The 23,285-nt window shown below is 41.4% G+C and overlaps 1 protein-coding gene across 5 annotated transcripts; it reads right to left on the bottom strand.

Annotated features, from left to right (window-relative positions):
* Positions 1–2,777: 2,777 nt before the first annotated feature.
* LOC129201194 (ankyrin repeat domain-containing protein 26-like) lies at positions 2,778–20,592 on the bottom strand. Of its 5 annotated transcripts, XM_054812344.1 has the most exons (13): positions 20,342–20,592; positions 16,498–16,612; positions 16,081–16,254; positions 15,862–15,968; positions 14,275–14,423; positions 10,663–10,713; positions 7,792–7,825; positions 7,640–7,712; positions 6,325–6,385; positions 5,006–5,975; positions 4,159–4,294; positions 2,949–2,977; positions 2,778–2,846 (listed from the first exon to the last, which is right to left on the bottom strand). In XM_054812344.1, exons 1-10 carry the CDS (start codon positions 20,542–20,544, stop codon positions 5,482–5,484), a joined length of 1,461 nt encoding a protein of 486 aa, XP_054668319.1. In that variant the 5' UTR covers positions 20,545–20,592; the 3' UTR covers positions 2,778–2,846; positions 2,949–2,977; positions 4,159–4,294; positions 5,006–5,481. The 5 variants fall into 5 exon arrangements, with proteins under 5 accessions (XP_054668319.1, XP_054668320.1, XP_054668323.1 ...); XM_054812345.1 differs by lacking the exons at positions 2,778–2,846; positions 2,949–2,977 and having other exon boundaries at positions 4,005–4,294; positions 7,640–7,709; XM_054812348.1 differs by lacking the exons at positions 2,778–2,846; positions 2,949–2,977; positions 20,342–20,592 and adding an exon at positions 19,627–20,053 and having other exon boundaries at positions 4,005–4,294.
* Between the last annotated feature and the right edge of the window lie 2,693 nt (positions 20,593–23,285).

Below are 23,285 nucleotides of genomic sequence, written 5' to 3'. Positions count from 1 at the left end.
ATCAGCAGCTACACGTGCTCATGTGGTGACACCTACCACACGAAGCTACTCTCTGGAGGCAGACAATGGAAACAGTGCCTTCTCCTCCTGCTGCAAGACACGAGGTGGGGACCAAACTGCTCAAGTCTGAGCTGGTAATGCTTTCAAGCACACACAAGTGTGGCACCGGAGAGGCTTCTACGTTTAAAACTGGACAAACTGAGGCACTGGCACAGAACAGTTTTCTCTCAGGTTGTCTCAAATCTTTTCCAGGCTTCAGCCAAGAGCAACCACAGTTTTTTTAAGCTGACAGCACAGGCCAGAAAGGGAAATACTACTGTCACACCCAAGACACTCTAGTCCCCTTCTCTTTCTCATCTGCGCACTTTGTTCAGGTCGTTTCAGGGAAAAACACAGCAACAAAAGCAAGAATGGCAGCTGCTTCACATAGCATCGTTTGGAATCCAATGCCACAATTTCAGTTCTTCAAGAATGAATGAAAAGGAACAAAAGCTGCTTTCCTTCTCTGCCAATGCCCACTAGGATTCACAGGCAAGGGGAAAAAAAAAGTAAAACTTCTTTTTCTGGAGAAGTAATGCATGAGTCTATTTTCAATACTATTGACTCCTGTCAACATTGTGAAAGAGACATGACTCCTCAATCATCTAGACTTTTCACTTTTAGCACAGGGGAAATTTTTAGTTAAAACATTGGTAGAACCCTACTCTGAAGCCTCTGAAAAGTCTGCCATTAAAAAAGTATATAAAAGATTCCACAAAGGAAGTTAATTTACCTCTAGTAATAAATGACTAGCAAAAATACTGAATTTGTAATCAATAGATACCGGCAGTGGTGTTGGAGGAATCTGGCTTCATGTCTAACATATAAATACACAGAAATCCATGTGCATTGAAAGATGCAGATCCCCACCTTTTACTCTACCTGCTCTCACGCTAGCATCGAAAGATGACTTTTAGTGTCTTTCCAATTAGCCTTTACCTCTCTCTCTCTTCTGAAATTTCCCTCCTCATAAACTGTCTTACATAATGACTTTTTGCAGATTACAGTGCAAAGCAGCTACTCTGCTATACAGAAGACATGAAAACGCCACTACCTAATTTTGACCAAAAATAGATTTTAAGAAGTTATTACTTGAGTCAGTAGCAAAGTAAATAGAATGGAAGTTTCGTCTTGCATTCAGCAGTTAATTGTGCAAGATACTGTACCTGTTTTCCAGATTTATCAAATAAACGTAGGAAGGATGGCATTCAGCCTTTTAGAGTGAGAGATATTTGTGCTGCAGGAATCGCGATGCTTTGCTGAAGCAATCTACATTGCTTAAACCCAAATCCAAACATAAAAGTTTGAAAGAAATGTTCACATGCATTTCTTAACACCCAATCTTCAAGATAACACACGGGTAAAAAACAACACAACACAAATGAAGAAAGACACACAGGAAAAATAGCTGACGTGAAATGAGCTATGAAAAGGCGGTCTGTCTTTTCTGTGTTTGTAATACTACAACGTACAGGTCCATTATGAGGCTACATTTCACACTACTGCGTAATGCAGGCAAAACTAAACCTCATGTTTAACTCAACAACTGTTAACAAACCTCCGTGCATCTTACAAAAGCACTATCACTGCAGAATAAAGGGCAAAAGAGGACCTGTTGTTGCTTACCCATGGTGAATACATGAGAGAGGAGGAGAGCGGTATTAATCTCTTATTAGCAAAATAACAATGTTACTTCCCCTCCCCCCCCCCCCCCCAAAAACAAGGATGCCAAAGAACTTGCAACTATTTGTGCTCTATACTTAGAAGTTACAAGTTCACTTACTTGCTTACATACCTGTTCACCTCTCTCTGGTTTACATTTTCAATAGCTGACTGCAGAAACTCTACAACCTTAATGGGGAATTGTTTTTCATCTCACTAACAAAGACGCAAATCAATAAATGTTAGAACAAAGAAACTAAAAAACCCACTAAGTTCATAGTATCCTCTCTCCAACATATAGTGGGCCAACTAGCTGCTTCACTTTTAGCCTTGCTCCCCAAGAAAAAGAGAATTCCTGACAACATGCTGACACTGTCATTTCCTCCTGTCTCTCTTTCCCCCTTCCTTCCCCTACCTCTGAACCACTAGTTAGTTTCCATGAAACAAGAGAGGGAAGCCTCAGAGGAATGTATTTCATACGTGTTTCAAAACAATTGCCAGACAGGTAGAGAAAAGCCAGGCAAGTAGTAATTCCTGCTAAGTACAGCGACAGCATGAGCCCAAGAATTACCCCGTCTCGCCTGCAGCTCCTGGAGAGCTTAGCTTGCAGAACCCTAGCCTGGAACGGCACAGCATATACGCAGAGAACCAGGAATATCAAGAAGGGGTTTCGGGTTGGTTTTTTGGTTTGTTTTTTTTTGAGAAATTGGAAGGAAAGCGAACTTCAGGACTGCCTGAAAGGGCAGGTATGGTGGACGAAGCCTGCGTAATGGAAGGGTATTTACAGTGTTGAATGGCAGATTAGAGGAAGGAGCACAAATATGCATAGACTTCTGCTCCCAGAACACCTTGCTAGAACCACTAATTTAATATTAGGAAAAACTTTGCAAGGATAGCGTGTCTGTCCATGAAAGAAAACTACAAAGAGACTGCTACAAATACTTTCAATATCCTCTGCATCTCCTAAACCAAATTCCTCCAACAGATCTGCAAAACAAATAAATCCAATGCTTTACTAAATACTTTTCTCCAGAAAGACTACGAAGCTAAACCCAGAACCACATGAAGCGAGTATTACCTGATTTCTGCTGCCTTTTTTTAGGAGAGGTTTCGCTCATTTCCAAAACAGATTCAGGAGCCTTCAGCTAGGAAAGACACAAGCCAATGATAAAAAAAACAAATTCAAAGTAACTACATACTATTTAAGGGCAGAACCAGTAGTCAGTCTGACATGAACAAATATTTACCTGGGAGTTGCTGGGTTTCTCTGGAAGGCCTGGAGGTGAAAAATGTTTTGAAAAGTGTTATTTTATTTAACTGAAGGTATCTTTGAGTCCATTCAACATCAGTAGTTTGTACACCTAAGTATTAGTTGCAAGCATTATTTCATCAAGAGTACTATACCTAACATTCAGTTTACCTCATCATACACCATTTGTATCAGTATACAAGAAACGGACAATGCATACTTCCAATTGTGCACCTTGGATTTTAAAAAAATAATAGTCACAGAACTAGGATAATTCATGTGAAGCAATAAGGTCATGCTTGTCAACAGAACAACATTAAAATGTTTAGTTCCTTTTGCGGAGCCAAATCCTGCTTTCTAAAAGGATTATTTCAAAAGCCAAAGCTGGTCTGCTGCAAGGAATGATCATAAACCAGTCCAACAGCACTATGACTGTGATTATCCTACAAGCGTTTAGTGGTGAGGAGTATTTTCCTTTCCACTGATGGAACAGAGAAAGCATGGGTGCAGACCACAGAAACCTCATATACGCGTCATTCGGTGAGGTAAAGACGAGCTAGTTTCATCAGATTGTTCTGGTTTAGCTTGCAAGGACAAAAAAAAAAAGAAACAAACATTGTTTGCTTGTCATCTGCGTTTATAGCAAATAGAAATACCTTAGAAAGATTACCATAATCACCTTTTATCGCCTTTTCACACGAATTTTAAACTTATCTTAGTAGACTCATACAAAGCAGACTTCCACAACAACTACTCAACTAGCAGATTCACAAGCTCCCAGGAGCTCGTAAAGTTTTGCTTCCAGCTTACTAAACTAAAATTGGATTAGCTTCTCCAGCTATTCTGTTGCACCTATACTATGAGCAGGACCAACAAACCATTTGTTAAAGGAGAAATCCTTCGGAAAAGTTCTACCCCAACCACAAAACTTCCCTGCCATCCTATGCTCAGAGACAGTGTCACAAAGTACAGGCAGAAACCCTTAGCAACAAAACCTGAACTTTTAGTTACATTTTAGCTCCTAGGCAAAGCACAACAGAATGCTATCAAAAATTAAGCTGCTTTCCTTCTCTGCCAATGCCCACTAGGATTCACAGGCAAGGGGAAAAATTGGCTCAGAAGTCAATCACCCTTTTAGTTCTTTCACTCTGTATTAATATTTGTAGAGGAAGACTTGGGATCCATGTTTACCAACTCATTTCTCTCACCAGCATTGCCTTTTGAAGCATTGTGGACTTGATGGCTATCATTACAAATAGAATTTTTCACACTCTCAACAACTGTAGTTCGGAGCTCTTCACCAGTGTCTTCCTTCCCCTCTTCTTCCCGTTGAGGTGATTCTTCCTAAAAGAGATCAACCAAAACAGCTCGAAAGAGCAGAAACAAGCATTTTCTTCACTATCCATGGACAACTTGAAAAATACGTGTCTTGAGAGACAAAAAAGAGAAACTTCGTTGACCTTTGTTTTGCAAAGCCTTCAGTTTTTCCATGGGAATCTGTATGAGTAGATTGCCTAGTGTCTTAAGTCTCACCCTTGGTTTTGCAAAGCCCCTGAGAAGCACTTCCTCATGTCAATCTAACTCTAGCTTCACTTTAATTACATCATTCTGGAACACATTCCTTCTTTTCACCTACTTTGCTCCAAGGAAAAATCACTAGCTTCCTGCTCTCAGTCTTCTTCAAACTTCCTGTTGTTTCCTCACTTTCAGCCATCACATCATGAATTTTACTAAATGGCAGTAAATCTTCACAGATAAAATCTCTACATACAACTGAGAAAAATGTGATTCCAGAAAAAGTCTACCGCCTATTCTTTTTCCTGCAAAACCACTGTAGCTAATAGAAAAAAAAATATTGAAAATACTGCCTAATATTATTCTCATACCTAAGAAACTGCTTTGGCTAGGTGTAAGACATTTTCTAATATCAAAAAAGGATAATCAAAAGACGGATATATGTGAACTATTAACAGAAACCCAGTTTACCATTTGTTTCTTACCTATATTACCCTTAGAAAATATCCTGATGGGATTTAATCATCCTTATATACTTACTCTGGTGCTTGAGTGAAATGCTGCTCTTAAATTTTCTTCACACCTATTTGAGTGCAAGCTTTCACTTTGTTTCAGTGCTTCACAGACTTTATCATCTACTTGTTCATATTGCTCTTCTTCGGTATCTTCATCATCCATGTGTTCAAGAACGACAGAGTTCTGTCTTTGACTTTGAAGCCTTAGGTTTTTTGCTGCTGACGAAGAATTATTACCACTTTCAAAGTCATCACCAAAGTTCGACTTTTTCTCTTTAAGACCACAACTATGTGAGAGAGGCTGAAGTAGCTCTTTTTTACAGCCTGTCATTTCAGAGTCTGCCAAAAAGGAGTCAGCATTCTCGTGAAACTTCTGAATCATGCTTTTCCTGCCCCAGCTTTCTTGTGTATTTTGCAAATTATTTACATTTTGAAAGACAGGTTGTTTTGGTACTGACTTGCAAGATACTTCGTTATTCATTCTCTTTGGAGACATGGCAGTTACATTTTCCTGCAGCTTTCAAAACACCCAGCTATAAAAGACACAGGAGTATCAACAGATTCCTCCACCTCTTCATCAAGTTCTTTACTTATTTTATCATCATAGACATCTCCAGTTCCACACTGAGCTTGCCCTTCAAACTTAGCATTACTAAAATACTCCAATTTCTGATTAATTTTCCGTTTAGGTTCTGATTTCTCTCCCTGCTCCTCCTCCAGTATGTCATTAGACCGAGTTTCTTCATCTTCCAGATCTTCATCCTCTTCATCCTCCTCCTCCTCCTCAGAATCTTCATCATCATCATCTCCATTCTCATTTTCATCATCATCCTTCTCCTCCAATTCTTCTTCCTCAAAGTTGCTTCCATCTGAGACATCTTGATTCAACAATTCTCCACGTACTCCTTTGTTCAGGTTTGCATGTGACGGGGTTCTTTGTTTGAGGCGGCTCTTTGGTGTCTTAGGACTTTCAATTTTAGAACCATCACCATCATCTTAAAGCAGAAGGAAAAATACATGTGAACAAAAGAGTTATGTAAATAGCAACAGGCATGTTACCAGATTAATGCACAGGAGAGGAGTTGTCTGGAAAACAAGTCAGATAGGGGATGAGCAGGATGGAGGAAGGACTTGACCAGGGACAAAGGCTTAGGAGGGTATTAATATCTTTATTTTAATGATATGACTTATTTATTTCTGAAATGATTAAGTGATGTGCTTTCAAAATGCTATTTGCTTACTTTGCTTATTTATAGCAAAAAAAAAAAAAACCCAAAAAAACCTGCTTAGCAAGTCTACTTTTATGTATCAGTATATCATGCAATCTTTTTCCAAATAGCTTACTGTTTTTCCTGAACAGCTGGGAAGCTTTCATTAGCAGTGTCAAGTTTGGCTTCTGCAGCTTCTATAAATAAAGATTTAGTTAAGAAAAAAAAATTAAACAATAACAACAACAAATCCTTTGTTCACATCAAATCTTGATCAGTAAATATAATCAGGCTGTCGTTTTGATAGTGCTCAGGTGCTGGCTCCATTCTATACCTCTAACTACACAAACACTCCTCACATATGCAATTCAGAGACTATTTCACCTCAAAACACTGTTCAGGTACCCTTCTGCAAGTTGTTTCCAAAACACTGTTTACATGCATAACAGCTCTAAAAATCTGTTTTTATGTTTGTAATACTTAAGTAAAAATTCAGCTATATTTAGGATCGCTGTTTCAGGATGCTTACTTGCAAATACACAGAACGCAAGTAACTTAAGATCCCTAGACTTCATGCATAAATTAGTCCCTGCAAGTACACTTACCAAAATACTCCTAAATTTCACAATCATACCAGAAAAATGCATCGTTTCTATTTAAATCAGTGCAAGAACATGAAATCATGTTAAAACTAAACATGCTTGCATCTCCAGCATTACAGAATGGGTTGAAGTACCACACTCAGGTTCCTCATCACTGCACAATCCCAGTGCAACAGAATAGATGCTCCAGACATCACTGTGGAAGTTGATAATTCTTCAGAACATTAATAAAAACAGTAGCCGCGAGAGCTTGCAGCTGACAAAAAGAATACTACTCAAGCATTCAAAAAAGAGGGAGAACATGCAGTGTGAGATTACATGCAAGCACAGAATGCCATCTCATAGAAGAAAATAGACAACCCATTTGAGTAACTCATCCACTGAGCGCTCTTGAAGAACCTGACAAGGAGGAAAGGAGAACTAGGTGATGAAGGATTTCAGAAGGTCTTGATAAATAAATGCCCTTTGTCTTTAGCAGTTAGGATTCTATCACCAAATTCACAGGAAACAATAAATGTTTGGTGAAGAACAGAATAGGTTATAAGAAGTAACTTAGAAACTTTTAGTGTCTGCAAGTCTGACTCAAACGAACAAGAACAAATGAAACAATGTGGTTGTTTATCTTGTCACCTATTGCTCTTTTGCCCCAAACCACAAATCTACTGCATGCTCTGCCACAGCTACAGGTCTTTTAGGAAAAACTCACAGCAGAAGAAAGGTTGGCAGGCCAGAGACTGCTTCTAAGGAGAAACAACATTGGCTGGAACCGCAGTTTCTTTCAATCCCAGAGAAAACTTGCCTTCAAATCACTTATTTCTCAGGACTTTTTTTCTTGTAAATGTACCATACCTTGGGGGTAAAATCGAGTTCTTCTTCCTCAGAAGTATGCCAACTGTCATCACTCCCCTCTTTCTCAGAGCTTCTTAAAAAGTAAAGCAAAATGAGTACTGTGTCTCTCAAATCATTCCTCAGATCACCATTAGATATTTTTAAAGTCTTACCTGATTGAGTCTCCTTGGGAAAAGTCATCTATTGCTGTTCAAACATAAATTGACATGTTGAAATTAGATTCGGCATGCTAAAAATTAACCAGCACACAAAAACATTTAACATGGACAACTCTACAGGTCATAACAGAATGAAAATTTGGGTAGTCAATTCCACACAAGACAGCATGAATGAATGCATTTCCAAAACAACTGCTTTTTCAAGCCCTACCGAACTAAAAAAAAACAAAAAAGACCAGAGTTATATCTCCTTTGGACTCTTACACCTGGAGATTTAAGAAACATCTCTAAACCAAAAAAAAAAAAAAAATAGCATAGCATGAATATGCTGTGTTAGTAAACAGTTAACAAAATGGTGGTGGTTTAACAAGACAGTTAGTAAATGAACCGCCGAAGTACTCATATTACACACGTGAGTACATATCATATGCAGAGACTTTACTATTTTATCTAACATCATGCTATATACTACACTATCTGCTGCTCTACCCAGTTACAGATTATTCTGAAAAGGTAAAGAAAAATCAAACAGCATAATCAAGATCTGAAGCTTGTCCTCAGGTAGAAGAATCACCTCTACAGCGATTCTACTACTAGTTCTCTACACTGCACCAAAAAAGGTATTCAACAGACAAAAAAGGTATAACCTGGCATTCTATACTACACTCCAAGCTTTCATCAGTGTTATGAAGGCGACTTGCACAAAGGATCACAGGGATAAATCAGGTCATAAGGGACCTCAGGAAGTCTCTTAGCCAACCTCCTCCTCAAAGCGGGTTCAGCTATAAGGTCAGATAAAGTTGCTTAAGGCTTTATCCAGTTTGGTCTTGAACACCTCCAAGGAGGGAGGCTGTACAACCTCTGTTTTACTGTCCTTACCATGGTGAAGCTTCTCCTATCCAATCAGAAACTCTCTTGTTTCCACTTACGCCTCTTGCATCGCTGCCTCCTGTCACGTGCCACTGGGAAGCACCTGGCTTCTTTGTCTTATCCTCAGATGTACTGGAAGCTGCTGCTACATCCTCTTCAAAGTCACCTCTTTGAGGCAGAACAAGCCCAGTTTCCTCAGCCCCTCCTCAAAGTGCAAGTACTCCTGCCCCTGATAACTTTGATGGCCCTCCACTGAACTTGCTCACTGTTAAAAAGACCAATCTCTCTTGTACTGGGGGCTTAAAGTCATACCCAGGAAGCTGGACACAATCCAGTGAGTACCAAGTAGGGTGCATCATCACCTTCCTCAGTCTCTTGGCTATGCTGCTCTTAATACAGCCCAGGGCACTGTTGACCTTCTCAGTTGCCAGGGCACCCTGCTGGCTCATGCTCAGCTTGCTCTCTGCCAAGATGGACCCTCTGGGCCTTCTCAGCAAAGCAGCTCTCCAGCCAGGCAATCCCAGCACGTTTTGTAGCAAGTGGTTGTTCCTTTACACATGCGTGACTTTGCATTTGCCCTTGCTGAATTTCATAAGACAGGCCTGACAGTCCGTTCACCCAGCTTGTCGAGGTCCCTCTGAATGGCAGCACTGCCCTGAAGAGTATCTACTCTTCCCCTCAGTTTGGGACCATTTGCAAACTTGATGAGAGGGTATCCTAGGCACATCGCTGATGTACTAAAGAAATCCAAACTCTAGGAATCCAGCCTGAAGAGTGCTAAAACTTCTCTACTATCAACAACTAAGATAAAATAAAAGGCCTCTTCAATTCCCAAGACAGAAGGTAACAAACAAACAAATATAACCTCCACATAGTAGCTATTTCAGTGTTCCTCAAGTTCTCGATAACTAATTCTTGCTAAATATCATAACAAAATGAAGTTGCTCATAAATAGGAGATTGGTGACCTTCTATAAAGTCATATGATGATAACCAAACCAAGGTCTTGGACAAAACCATTAAAGGAAAAAAGAAAACAAAGGCATGTCTTGCCTGAAGACTTCTCCTCTACTACCAGCATATAACAAATGAGCACAGAAATTTTGTTTGTCCTCAAGACAGGGTTTATATGGGAATTTTGAGTACATCTCCTGACCTGAACAGGACTTTCAGACAACAAAATACAGTGTACATGTTCAGTGTAGACACGTCATGTGGACAAAATCTAGAAGCTGAAACTTCCAGTGCGAGTACAAGCTAAAACACTTAAAATACCAATACAGTCTTCGATTTTTAATGTTTCCTATTACAAACATGAAGTATTTAAAAATATTAATTAGTTTTACATGCCACAGTTTTCTGTTAACTCACTCAGTACCAGCAGTCTAACCTACCTGCTAACCTCCCAAGCTGAATAAAAACCTCTCTCTCAGAACTGGGTGGATAGTGTGGAGCAGTTATAAACTCTTGGCAGGTGACTTCAGTTTATTTTCAATTAGTACAGTTATAATTAAGCAAACCAGCTGGGTAAGTTATCTGAACTTTTGCTTTCACTGTATAGCAACTTTGAGCAATGATCAAAACCAGGTCACATCATCCTTTAGAAGGCAAGAGAGAAAGTTCATGAGCTACCTTTCAGACAGACCTTGATGCCCTACTATAGAAATGGGATCTAGAAAAGCAGTCTCTGGGGATTGTTTGTTTCCACTTTAATTGAAGTCCGCTTCCATTTGGGAGTAACAGAAGACCATATTTAAAAAAAACAAACAACAAACTACTACCACTAATGACACAAAGCAAACACTCAATTCAATAATAAAGGACCCATGCAAAACATGCAAACAAATAAGAAGTGCCCAAAGCCTGCTCTCAAATTTAATTTATAAAACCAAACCCATCAAAACAGGGACATCCAGGACAATAAACATCATAGACGTGTTAATATTTGTATTTCATACAACATGTTTCATATTTGAAATGCTACTGTATAGAATACCTTTCCTTGATTTTCCTGTTCTTGATGTCTGGTTAGGAGATTGTTGCATTCCTATATCCATTTAGGAAAAGGCATGGAAAGGATAGATGAAACAATAACATCAGAATAAATTTAAATTCCCAGAAATTTGGAAAATGTCATCAGTACCTCAACAAAGCTATAGCAATGGGAGAACGTACCGTGACTATCAGTCTGCTCTACAGTTATAAGTGGTAGAAACAAAACCAATCTACAGAACTCTACTCTCAAGGGACAGTGCCAAACAGTATAACTTAATTTACTTGCTCCATGTGAAACACACACATTCCAATATTTTGAAATAAACAGATTATCAGAAACGTACTCTATTGCCAACTTTATATTTCCCTCAACTTGACTAGTCCTTATCTAGCACAGACCACAAATGCAATACCTTCATATCTGTAGACTGCTTTATACATACAGCACACTCAAAATCCCTCTAAGCATCCCAAAAATCCTTAGGTGCCAACACCTAAACTTTAGAGTTACGCTGTCCAGAAATTTTGAAGGAAATCTTGGCACTCAGTACTCACACCACTATGCAACTTGGAGCCATTATATTATTTACATTCACCCATCTCAAGTCAGTTTTAGCATGTTTGTTATCCCTCGCTAAAAAAAAAAAAAAAAAAGCAAAAAAAAAAAAAGCAACCCAAAAACTTGTTGCCTTAAATCAGGTCACCTTAACAGTGTGTCGGTGCCTGATGCAAACATAGGCTCCTCCTACCTCAGTATGAAGACAAGAGTCCTGCGTATATTGATTTGACCATGCTGAACTGTTCCCACACAGAAGCTATGCCACCAGCCAAAACACAGACAGGACAAGTAGTCAGAATGACTACCATGTTCCCCCAGGGCTATAGGGCAGGCCACAACTGGACCAAAATGGGTGCATTGACTGGTGCGAGTGTCACGCACGTACGCGTGTGCCTATGCATTTCTGTGTCTTGTGGAATAGCAGTTTGAGGATATAAATCACTATCCACCTGCTCTACCCATCCTACTTAGTAAAATTTTATACTTTAAGTCAATGAATGTATGGTATGGTTCTGTTACCGCAGCTACCCGACACCACATTTCTTTGTGACAAGGCCATAACACGGAATGGATGTGGCAAAAGGACTCCTATTGAAGACATGCACTTAAAGAGTTAAGAAAGGACCTCAAAATGGTTTCTCATCCCTTCTTCATTTCTCAGTTTTCTTAAAAGGTGATACAGGACGACTTTTCCTGGCCTTGGGAGATGTAAATCACACTGAAGCACTTATTTCTTTAAGAGCTCTACAATGAAAAAACAACAGTTTCCGCAGGGACTCGGGGAAACACTGAAGAAACAATGCACTAACATGCAGTGCAGTAGCAAAAAAAAAGTTGCCACTGCACACATACTAAAAATTCAGATCCTCGCCTTTAGAAAAAAAATGCATAATTATTATTTTTTGCCAAAGAAATTCCAACTTCATATCTAAAAAGTCTGTCATTCGATATGCTAGGGTTGGAATCCATTCTCTTGGAGGCTTTTGCAAACTTGTCTGTGATTAATAAAAAGGTTCACGTTCTGACAAAAAGTAAACATCCAAATAAGCATGAGCCAACTTCTTAAATATGCTGACTTGCTCATTAGAGGAGAATATTTGAAGACATTTCAGCTAGTGCAAAAGCAGCAAAAGGAACAAGGACAACACTGAAGATCCCAGAACAGTGGTACAGAAGAGCAAAAGAAAAAAAACAATTTCAAAGTGGATGCTTCTCTGGTCTCTCAAGATCATCCCAGCTTCTCCTCTAACAGCAGCTTCAAAGCCTGTTACTGCAGCATATCAAAGGGACTCTCAGCATGCAGGAGCTGTGCTTTGTGGGTGCAAGCCAGAGACTGCAGAATTAATGCCAATAAATGTTCCCTATATGCTACTAATCTCTCTCGCTCAACATGACGGCGTCATCTTTTAAGAGACTGAGCACAAGAAAAGGATTCATACTACTCAGAAGAAAAACGAGCCCTACTAGAAGCAGACTGAGAACAGAGCATACTCTTTCTCCTCCCAAGTCCTTAAGCCACATAACTTACTATGCCTCTTCAAATGAGGATAAGAAGTCACCATTTCCCATAATATTGGGGACTTATATTTGTAGTATCATAATTTTCAAGGAATGAGGCAAATTATTTGGCTCAAGAACCCATATTTCCCTGAGGCTATGTCACTTATAGAATCATATAACAGTATTATTTTTCAGGCCACATATTATTTTAAAATAACCCAGGCCTGTCAGCCATTACAATGTGGTACCACAGGAATTATCTACATGCACAGGAGGCAGAAACAGTGCTGTTTGGGCAACAGCAACATTTTGCTGATTCAACTACCTGTACCAAGCCCTTTCCAAAAAATTAAAAATAAAATAAAATTCTTCCTTCAATCTATGAAGAAACTTTACAAGTCTCCAACTAGATCAAAGCCACTGTTCCCAAGTCAAAGGAACAAAATTTGACTCTAAATTAAATTCCCATATCTGGGAAAAAATCAGTGAGGAAAATATATCCCACGTTTTGCTCATGTTTCTTGACATATTTAAAAAAGGAGTAATGAACTGTGTTTGAACACTGTCTGCCGCCTATTTGCCACATAGTTTAACACCCATAAAAAGCCCCAGAAAGAATAAAACATCCCACTGTAAGGCCTGAGATGTAAAGTACAAGACGATTTCATTTATATTAAAATATTAATTTTCTAAGATTCCTCTAGGGCAATGTGAGCTCATAAGTATAGACTGGACTTTAAAAACTCACTGAAGGAGTTAATTTTTTGATCACAAGACAATTTAATGGTTTTTCTGTATCACAAGGTAATAGGGATTTTTTTTAAAGTTTATTTCATACAATTACTGAAAGTGGAAGAAAAGCTGTATTTTTATTGTAAATCAAACTATGTCCAATAAGATACAGTATACACAGACACTGCATTGATGTTGCTAACAAAGTTACTTTTCCAAGACAATTTTTCCTAAATACATCTCTATAGGTCCTACACAGAAACAATTGTAACTGATGCTGGAAATGAGTCACTGGAAGGAGCTTAGTGCTGGTGAAACTATTAATATTAAAACCAAAGCCACACAAACTCAGTGGAAATCAACTAGATATATCTTCCTGCTAACTCATCTGTTGCTTCCCAGATGAACAAGTACTCAGGATGAACCTACTGCTTTTGCAATTGGATTTTCAAAATCTGAATGCCCATCTATAGGTAAAAGTAGACACCTGAAAAACAAAACCACTCTCACCTTAGTTCCTTCCCTGTTCCCTTCTCTCTCTATAGGAAAACCTATATAGACAGGCAATCTGACAGGTAGAAGGCAACAACCCCATAAGGAGACAGACATGTAGCACACAAATCACAACTGCCTTCACAGCCTGACAAGAAGCACCTCCAGCTAGCAACAAATAAGCACGTTCACAAAACTTCTTGTGCTACCCTATCCAATGCCTCCACTAAATGTCAATGGCGAACACACAAAGTGTTAACAATACCAACCACCTAAAGAAAAGGCCATAGTGATTCTCCTTGTAAGCTCCTCTGTGGTTAAGGATCCTACCTCCTCTGTCCATAGCAGGTGCACCCAACGTAAAGCCAGCAGCTCCCGTCCGGTGAGGAGTGCTAAGTACCGTGATGCCTTGTGCACCACCTGCAGAAGCTTCTCCTGTGTTTTCCCAGTCTGTGTATTCTGCCAGTTGTTCACTAAGACTATATAAAAAAAGAAAGGAAATATATTTGGTAGAAATAACCACATACTTCCATATACCATTTAATAGAATAATTAACAGCCACTTATTATCCATCCTACACATATTCATAGCCACATGAATTCATATACGTGTATGTATTTGTTAAGGGTAATACACACAGAGCTTATTGCATGACTATTACATACTTCAATATTCGCTACAGTCATGTTCATTCTACAGATGCATATTCACACCTACGAAGTTATTAATTCCTGCTTGGTACACTTGTTTCAGCCTAGCTTTTAAGCACATATAACCACCTTAGAGAAGGAGCGCTTGTGGGCACAAAGCTATGAATAAGAGGAGTAAAACTGCTTAAGATTTTAAACAAAAGAGATATCAGTTAGATCTCCTCTAAAACAAAAGTCTGGTAGTTCCTGGTCATTGTAGTGGAAGTCAGTAAAGACAACGGTGCTGGTCTGGGGAGAGGGTTTACGTGCATTTCAGTTTGCCAAGTTCCACCTCTGGATAACTGTAGGACACAGACACTGTGTAGAGTTTACATTGGGGATGTGAGCTTAGCTACAAAACCTGAAATCTAACAGAGAATTCTGGGCAGAAATTTGCCTCAACTTCCAAATTAACACTAGACATAGGAATGATACATATCAGAAGGCGTCACTCGGCACAGCTTCAAGACAGGTCTCAACATACCATTAAACCTTGGTGCCTTTACAAAAAGGTGTTAAAAAGCCACACTGATAACTGACAACTCATTCTAATGATAAAGTTAAAAATTTACCTAGAATATCCATGAATAACAGCATAATCCTCAGCTGTCCATCCCTGACTGTCTTTATGGAAACATCAGCACCATACCGAAGAAGAACTTTTATCAAATTAAGCTCCCCGCCAGAAGCAGCAGTCATAAGCGGGGTTCTGAAGCATTGAAAAGATGATATGAAATAGATTTTTTTTTTTGAGAGCAAATAGGAATAAAAATAATTACAGTGTCTGTGTAAAATAATTTTCCCCATCATCTTAAAATGAACAAAAGACAAAAGCAGTTTTCATTACGTATTAAGAGCAACAATAAAATGGGAAAGGGAGTCAAAACAATTAAATGTTCAATCTTCAGACAGCCTCCACATAGATAACACATACAAACGATGCTGCTATGCAGATGTTTTTCAAATTGAGGCAATGCTGCTGAGCTAATGACATGTTTCTTGCCAGAAGGGCCACCAGAGACAATGCCTTCTTGCAATCCTCAGTGCAGAAAGCATCCACTGAGGTATGACAGCAGCCAAGTGCAGACCTGCTTTCACAAGTCACACAGAAATAGCTCCTTCTGTGTGGCTCCCTGGTTTTTTTTCAGAGCTCATTCTCATGTCTCTCATCAATCCAACCTGGAGAATATTAAAGAGACCCACGAAGAGTTTTGACAAAGCCCTCACCTTTCACACTGATCTCGAGCATGCACATCAGCTCCTTTTTTAAGGAGCAACTCTACTATCTCTTCATGATGTTCAGAGACAGCAAGAAAAAGCGGGGTATATCCCTCCTGAAAGGACAGATAAATAAATAAAGTTAAAAATCAAAATAAGAAAAACCCTTCAAGAGAAATATTAATGCAACTTTTTGAAAGAATTTCCTTAACAAATATAAAAGTTTACCTTATTGTGAGCATCAATATTGGCATTATGCTCAAGTAACAGCCCTGCTACAGATGTATTAGCAGATATGACAGCGAGGTGAAGGGCAGTGTTGCCATCAGCATCTGCCAGATTCGGGTCAGCACCATGCTCTAGCAGAATAGCCACACACTCTTCTTGCTGGCACTGTACTGCCTGGGAACAGCACACAAAAAAAGAAAGAACTTCCAGCATTTACATTTCACTCCGTTACAATTTCCCCACCTTCCCACTGCTGGAAAATAAGAGCACCTTCAAAGATTAGCTAACATATCCCTATTCCATGCCAATCACAATATGCATGTTTTGACACAGGTCTATGTAAAGAATCCTGCAAGATACATCATTAGTGCATAATCAGTAAGGCACGCTTACAAGAACATAACATACGCCACATACCTTCATCAGCGGTGATCTGTTATCATTGTCAAGAAGATTTAGTTTACACTTGTTTTCCACTAGATATGTAACAACATCCACATGGCCACTCGCACAAGCGAGGTGCAGAGGTGTCCTAAAAATTTAATATATTAAATTAGCACAGACAATTAAAGCAATCATTTCAAGCTGTGATAAATGGATATGACCACAAGTTTCACTTTGCAAAAAGCAAGCTTAAGACAGACTTCTCGTTCAATTACCAGTAACAGCAGTTGCACACCAAATGCCTGAGGCTGCCTGGCAAAAAACCCCTCCGCATCGTCTGCTTAGTAAGGTGACATTTCCTTCACTGTAGAACTGAATTGGCACAAACAGGTTCCTCTGTCCAGGCACTGGTCACTGCCTCCAGCAGGACTACACATATGGCACAGCAGAGACCAAAGCCTGGGAATCTGAGGACTACGGCAAGTAAACCTCTAAGTTCTTCTACGATCATTCATGTGCCAGAAGTGTATCACAGAGGTAGGAGATGGGTTTTATAACAAGAATATTAGTGTTTCCCTGCACTTTGATAATTTCTGCTTTTTCTTCAGCTTGCTTACTACTGCAGCAAAACCAAGAACATGCTTGCACCAAAGCGCCACTGATAACTTGTAGGAAACGAGACAGCAGAACACTGCCATCCTGACTACAGGAAAGTAAATGTTTGGCCTTCCTGACGTGGATAACTATCCTAGTCATAAAAAGCCTACTACAGAGGAAGTGCTCTCCAAGGAGGGAATACTGTGTTTCCACAATACATGACAAGCATAAGAAAATTAAACTTTTTTCTTCAAGTAAAGCCTTGCCAGGCAGAAAAGGGCTCCTTCAAACCACAGAACATCTTAGGCCTAATGTCAATTAATCAGCATACTTGTACCCAAAGACACAATCACCCAGAAAGTCCTTGCCTGTGTTTCCCCCTAAATCACAGGCACAAAGCATCACTAACTTCACCCTGTGCAGAAAGCAAAGTGCCTGCTGCTCTGCAGGACACCTGTGCCAACAGAGCAGGAGACAAGCTAGAAAACAGCTGGGACCTTTCTCCCCTGAAGGTGATGCAATAAAAATCCTGCAGTTCCTTAAGAACTGAGGGGAAAGCCAGCACTAGTTTGAACTGCATCACTGTGGGTGGGTCCTCCTCTGTACTTAGGAAAGCTCAACTAACCTTGCAATTGGTTTAGTACCTTGCTGAGAGACACGAACCAAAAGGCTCACTGGCTAGGTGGGAACAGAAAGGGAGAGGTACACAAATGCAGTGGCATGTGATGCAGAAACAGAGCAATTTGTAATACAGATATTCTTGTTACAGGGCAGCTGATGAGCATCCTCCATGGCAACAAGGATGAGGACAAGAAAATCACAAGACTTCCCAAAACTTGTAATGTCTTGCTACAGACAGGGAACAGACTGAAGCATCAACAGAAGAGTCCCTCAAGAACAACTACCTCCACTTTTTGAGAAATTTCCATATACGTATGCATGATCCTTCATCTCTGAAGAAATGACTCACTGAGACTATCTGAAAGCTAACCAGGACTGGTTATGAAGGAGTCCATGATCACCTAAAAGCTGCTACTACCAAGCACTGGGAAACATGAAAAGCCTGAAGAAGTCACTATCCGCTTTGCAAACAGAAGACTTCAGAAAACCTGCATACTTCTTGCTGCCCTCCTCAATCAAGTGGCTCAGTCTGCCAACAGGAAAGGAGATTGCTCTACTTGCAACAAGACCTGCTGAGCTCCATAGAAGATCCACTTCAGGGAACAGGCTGGCAGAGAACATCAGAGTGTTCAGAGTTGCCTGTCCCCACAGGAAGCTTCCAGTAACACCAAAGCTGTTCTGCCACCCAGCCCGGGAACCCTGCCCAGACTCCGCTCCTCCTGCTGCTGCAATCCTACGCTGATCACCCATGGGGTAGAAGAGAACTGCTCATGCCTGAGATGCTGCAGAACAACCCCACTGGGAGACCACAGGGAAATAGCAGGTTGGTGGCACACACTTCCAATGGAACTTGAGCCGACAACCCAGCAGCTACAAGATAAGCAAAGAAAAGCTGTAGAGTTCACTCTGACAGGCAGCTGACAGGGTAAATCTCTCAGTGATTAGCTTTGACCCAGGATTCATGACTAGCTGGCATTGTGCCTACAGCGTGTCCAAATCTGTGCTGAGTTTTGCTCATCTCTTTCAGCAAGGCTGAAGGCTTTGCTAGACCACCTCTGGAAAGCTACCTGCTGCCAACTGATGCTGTTCCCAGTGCATTTTCTGAGAGGTCCTATGGGCTACAGGACCCACTTTATGGAAGGAGCCTGTAGGTGTGATACTTGCCATGTCCCTGGTGCAGGATTTTGCTTTTGGAAATCCTGAAGAGCAAAACTGAGATATTAATACGAACAACGCACACATTTTAGCCATTACTTCCCACATTTCCTATTCTTCAATTCTATTTCCCATGATGTCAACTCTTCCAGTCCCTGGAGGACATGATGAAGCTCTGAAACAATTGCATCTGGTGGTCAGTGACAATACACATCACACCCACAAGCACTAAGAGGGCATAGGTGGTCCTGCAACCCTCATGGCTGGCATAGTCTACAGGGGCTGCAGCAAGCAGGCAGACACTCTCCATTGAATCCCTCTCAAGTAAGCTTTTCGAGCAGCAGGCATTGTCATGTCATACACATCACAGTGTTCTAGCCTACATACACTGCCTTGTCTCTTGGCTTTCTGTTATAACACTGATAATAATAGCGTGACACACAGAAGGAAAATCTTTCCAGAGGAAACAAACCTTTTTAACAAGATGAACTTAAAATGCAAAAGCTAGACAAATTTCATACCAGGGTCTGCTAAGACCTGATGACCCACTGAATCAGCCAGAGTGAAAGAAAAGGTAGTAAGAAAAGAGGAGGGGAAAAAAAAAAAAAAAGAGAAACATTCAGCAGCGATTTCCATAAATGCCATTGGGCACCTTGACTCAGGCAGCTGGAATATGCACAAAACATACTCAGTCCACCTTAAACTGCATCCTCCAACTCCATCTGCATAAAAGAATACTGACTGGCAACACTCAGGCACACAACCCACATTACTAAAGTGCATGCTTACCATGCTCTTCCTTACTTCTACAAATCTAGGTGGGTTTAGGTGTTTCCACGGCAACAAGCTAGCAGGCTGGCAAAAGTCCAGTCTTCAGGATAGACAGCCTAGGAAGCTGAGCTACTCTGATAAAACCAGCATCTCTTCAGAATATCACGAAGGTTTTGACTCCAAGTCTTTTCAGAAAAGGCATTAAAGGGTTGACACATACAAGACCCAAACACTTTGGTCCATTCCCTTATGCTTACAATGGACCACTAGGAGCTATGCTGCAGCCCAGGGCTTCTCCTTACGAGATAATTGCCAAGTATTTGCTGTGCTTGATTAAAAAACCTACACAACAATACCTGCCAGAAGCAGCAGCTTTTCCTGTAAGTCGCTGCTCACATCTTCCAACCTAACTTCCAACAACTTCCTTAGGCTGCTGCCAGCTCCCTTCCACTCCTGCGCCCCGGGCAAAGAAATAGGTCTCCGGGAACGAGGGCACTGAGGAGGCCGGGGCAAAAAGGGTAAGACGACACTTGGATGCCAGGCCGAATTCAAGGGCTTGTGGCAGCACAGGCCTGATTCCCACACCCAGCCGAGGGCTGAGCTTGGCTGCGGAGCCAACTCTCCTGCTCCTGGCGGGGAGCTGCCGGGGGCTGCGGCTGCACCTGCGGCTCCTGACACCGCCGGGACCCCCCGCCCCGCCTCAGCGCCCGCCCGGCGCCGCTTCCCCCCTTACCGCTCCGCCTTGTCCCGCCCGTCGATGCCGTGTTTCTTCAGTCCCTGCCGCACCCGGGCCAGGTCGCCGCTGGCGGCCGCGCGGTGCAGCTTGCCCAGGTCCTTCTGCCGGACCTCGTAGGCACCGGCGGGACAGGGCACGGAGGCGCTGCCGGACGGCGGCTGCCCCTTCCTCTTCCTCCCGAACCCAAAAAACCTCTTCATCCCGCGGCAAGGACGCGGGCACGGTCCCGCCTCAGGGGAGCGACGGCGTGGAGCACCCGCGGGCTGTGTCGGGCCCCAGGCAGGGACAGGGGAGCGGAGTCCCCGGCAGCGCCCTCGGCCCGGTACAGCTATCGCGGAGAGAAACAAACCACCGGCAGGCTGCCCGGGCAACAGAAGCAGCGCGCGCCGACGCAACCGCCCACCCAACAACACCGCTCGCGCAGGCGCGATCGAACCGCGCCGGGAGGGTAGAGGGTAGCTCCGCCCACCGCGCCGGGAGTGCGGGTGTGTCCGCGCATGCGCGGCCTCGGGAGGGTGGGGTGCGTTAGCGGGGCGCTTCAATACCAAGCGGGATGGCGGCACACTTAAACGTCAAACGGGAGGGCAGCATGCTTGCCTTTAGGTCAGTTCCTGGTCTGCCCCTGTGAGTAGATTATAGGGCGTGTCAAACGGTGAGTGAGAAGGCTTTTTCTCCCTCAGGCTGCCGTGACGGGTCCAGGGAAGGAGGCGCCTGGGTGACAGGCCTGGCGTGCCCCGGCGGGTGACTGGGGGGATAGTGCACCCCACAGGGCACTCGGGGATCGCTGCTGTGAAGCTTGTGGGGTTGTTGGTGTACCTGGCAGCAGCAATTCCCTGCTGGCCCCTGAGCAGCTTGGGCAAGTTTGCTTTAAAAACAAATTGTGCAAAATGAGAAAGCATTTAGTGAAGAACAAAAAGTCTCGTGAAGGAGTTATGGACAAAATAATTCTCCGATGAAACTAATGTGTCAGTTGATTTAGCAGTACTGCTTGAGTGCTGTTATTAGGCTTGGGTGAATGGATGCCAAAGGAAAAACCAGCAAGGATTAATATGGTAGGAAATGGGATGGAGGGGGACTTCAGATATCGTCTACTTACGTACCTTATTCACGACAGAATCAGAAAGTTACTTTCCAGTCAATGTGGCTGAGTTGGCACCACCCCAAAAGAATACAAACATGCACGTGCACTGATTGTAAGAAAACGTGGTACGGAAATCAAAAGACAGGTCACACCTTTGGTATAGATAAGGTGGGAATCATTGTCAATATTGTACTGCTACAGTGATGCTACTAGGTAGTTCAGAGTGGTGAAACCTTACTGTAAGAGACCATATGATTTTGGGGTAATGTCATAGTACAGTATATCCTAGATTATTTGATTAATGAAAGACCTTGGAGAAGACTTTTTCCTATCTTTAGCAACTCCTCCTTGCATCTGAATTTGTGAAAAATGGAGAGATGGCAAACAAAATCTAATTAAGAGGGCCACGTTTACTGTGATTAGCAGTGAAAATATTTATTGCAAGGCGACAGGAATATAGTGCCACTTCTTAGGGAAGAGATTCAGCCCTTTGAAATATTTTCTTCTCCTTTGTCACTAATAATGGTACATCTCTTAAAACCTTCATTTTCCTTTCCAGAATGAGTCTTCACAGCTTTATCAAGCTGTTTGTTTCTGGCGGTGTTCTCTTGTATCAAAGTGGCTGACATATAGTCACTTTCATTAGTTGATTCTCAGTGTATTAGCAGTGTTCTGTTGTTTCAGACCAGATCTCTTGAAGGAAGAGCTAAAATAATAATAATTTTAAAAAAGATATATATATATATATATGTATATAAACCCCGCCTTTTTCTGAAACCACAGCCAAGTAAATTCAGGTTGCAAACCCTAAATTTTATGAGTATTGGGCAGTGGCTACGAGTAGCCATTTTAAGAGTATCTCTGTAATCAGTGACCATTTAATGGAGAAATGAAGAGCAAAATGCATTTTTAATTGGATATTTTTGTTTTCTTACAGACAGATACTTAAAACACACAAAGACGTGGTACTTGGGGACTTGTTTTAGTGGTGGCCTTGGCAGTGCTAGGTTAATGGTTGGACCTGACGATCTTAAAGGTCTTTTCCAACCTAAACAATTCTATGATTCTATCTTAGAAGAAAGGCAGGATTTTATTTACAAGATGGCAATATAGGGTAAGCACAGTGCATCTCTATGCTCTTTCCAGGAGGAAGTATTTCTTCTCAAGTCCTTTTTGAAGTGGACACGTGCTCAGCCACAAAAACTTGTGGTTTTTACAGGTCACTCCCCAACTAAGACCAGGAGACCCCTACAGTCCCTATGAAATGTCAAATGTTTCAGAATGGTATTAATACAAGCCCCTGTGATGAGAGAGTCAGCTTTAGCTGGTAGGGACTTTGGTAGCTGTTTGGGCTGCAATTTGCCTTCACGCTTAGAAGAGAAGAGGGTGCTGATGAGGCCTATAGATATAGTTATGTGGGCACAACAGGAACTGTTCATTATTAGCCAAAAAGGATGCAAAATGAATAGCTAGAATCTTTCGCAACCAATTAACAGCTGTTTGTATTATTTTTTCCAGCTTTTTGATCTTTGTTTGTACTATTTCTTGAATCTCTTTGGCTCGTGGGTGATGTTGAAGATACCCAAAGTTTTTGTTTTAGTTTTAATCCATTTCTATTTTTTTAAATAGTTCCTTTATTGGGGGGATTTTTTTGAGGTATTGGTATTTCCTATTGTGTTGCTTTGTCCTTTCAATGTGTTCCATGTAGCTTATCTGTAGCAGTTTCAATATCATCTAGTAACTGTTGTTTCTACTGCTGTCTGCATGAAAGGTTTCATTCCTGTTCTGGTGCCCTGCACAACACCCGTGTACCACAGGAAGATTTCCAAATAGGGCTTAAATGTGGCTTAAGTGTTGCAT

Source organism: Grus americana, unplaced genomic scaffold, assembly GCF_028858705.1.
Source record: "Grus americana isolate bGruAme1 unplaced genomic scaffold, bGruAme1.mat scaffold_832, whole genome shotgun sequence".
Taxonomy (NCBI): domain Eukaryota; kingdom Metazoa; phylum Chordata; class Aves; order Gruiformes; family Gruidae; genus Grus; species Grus americana.
This window is presented reverse-complemented; position numbering and strand designations above follow the sequence as displayed.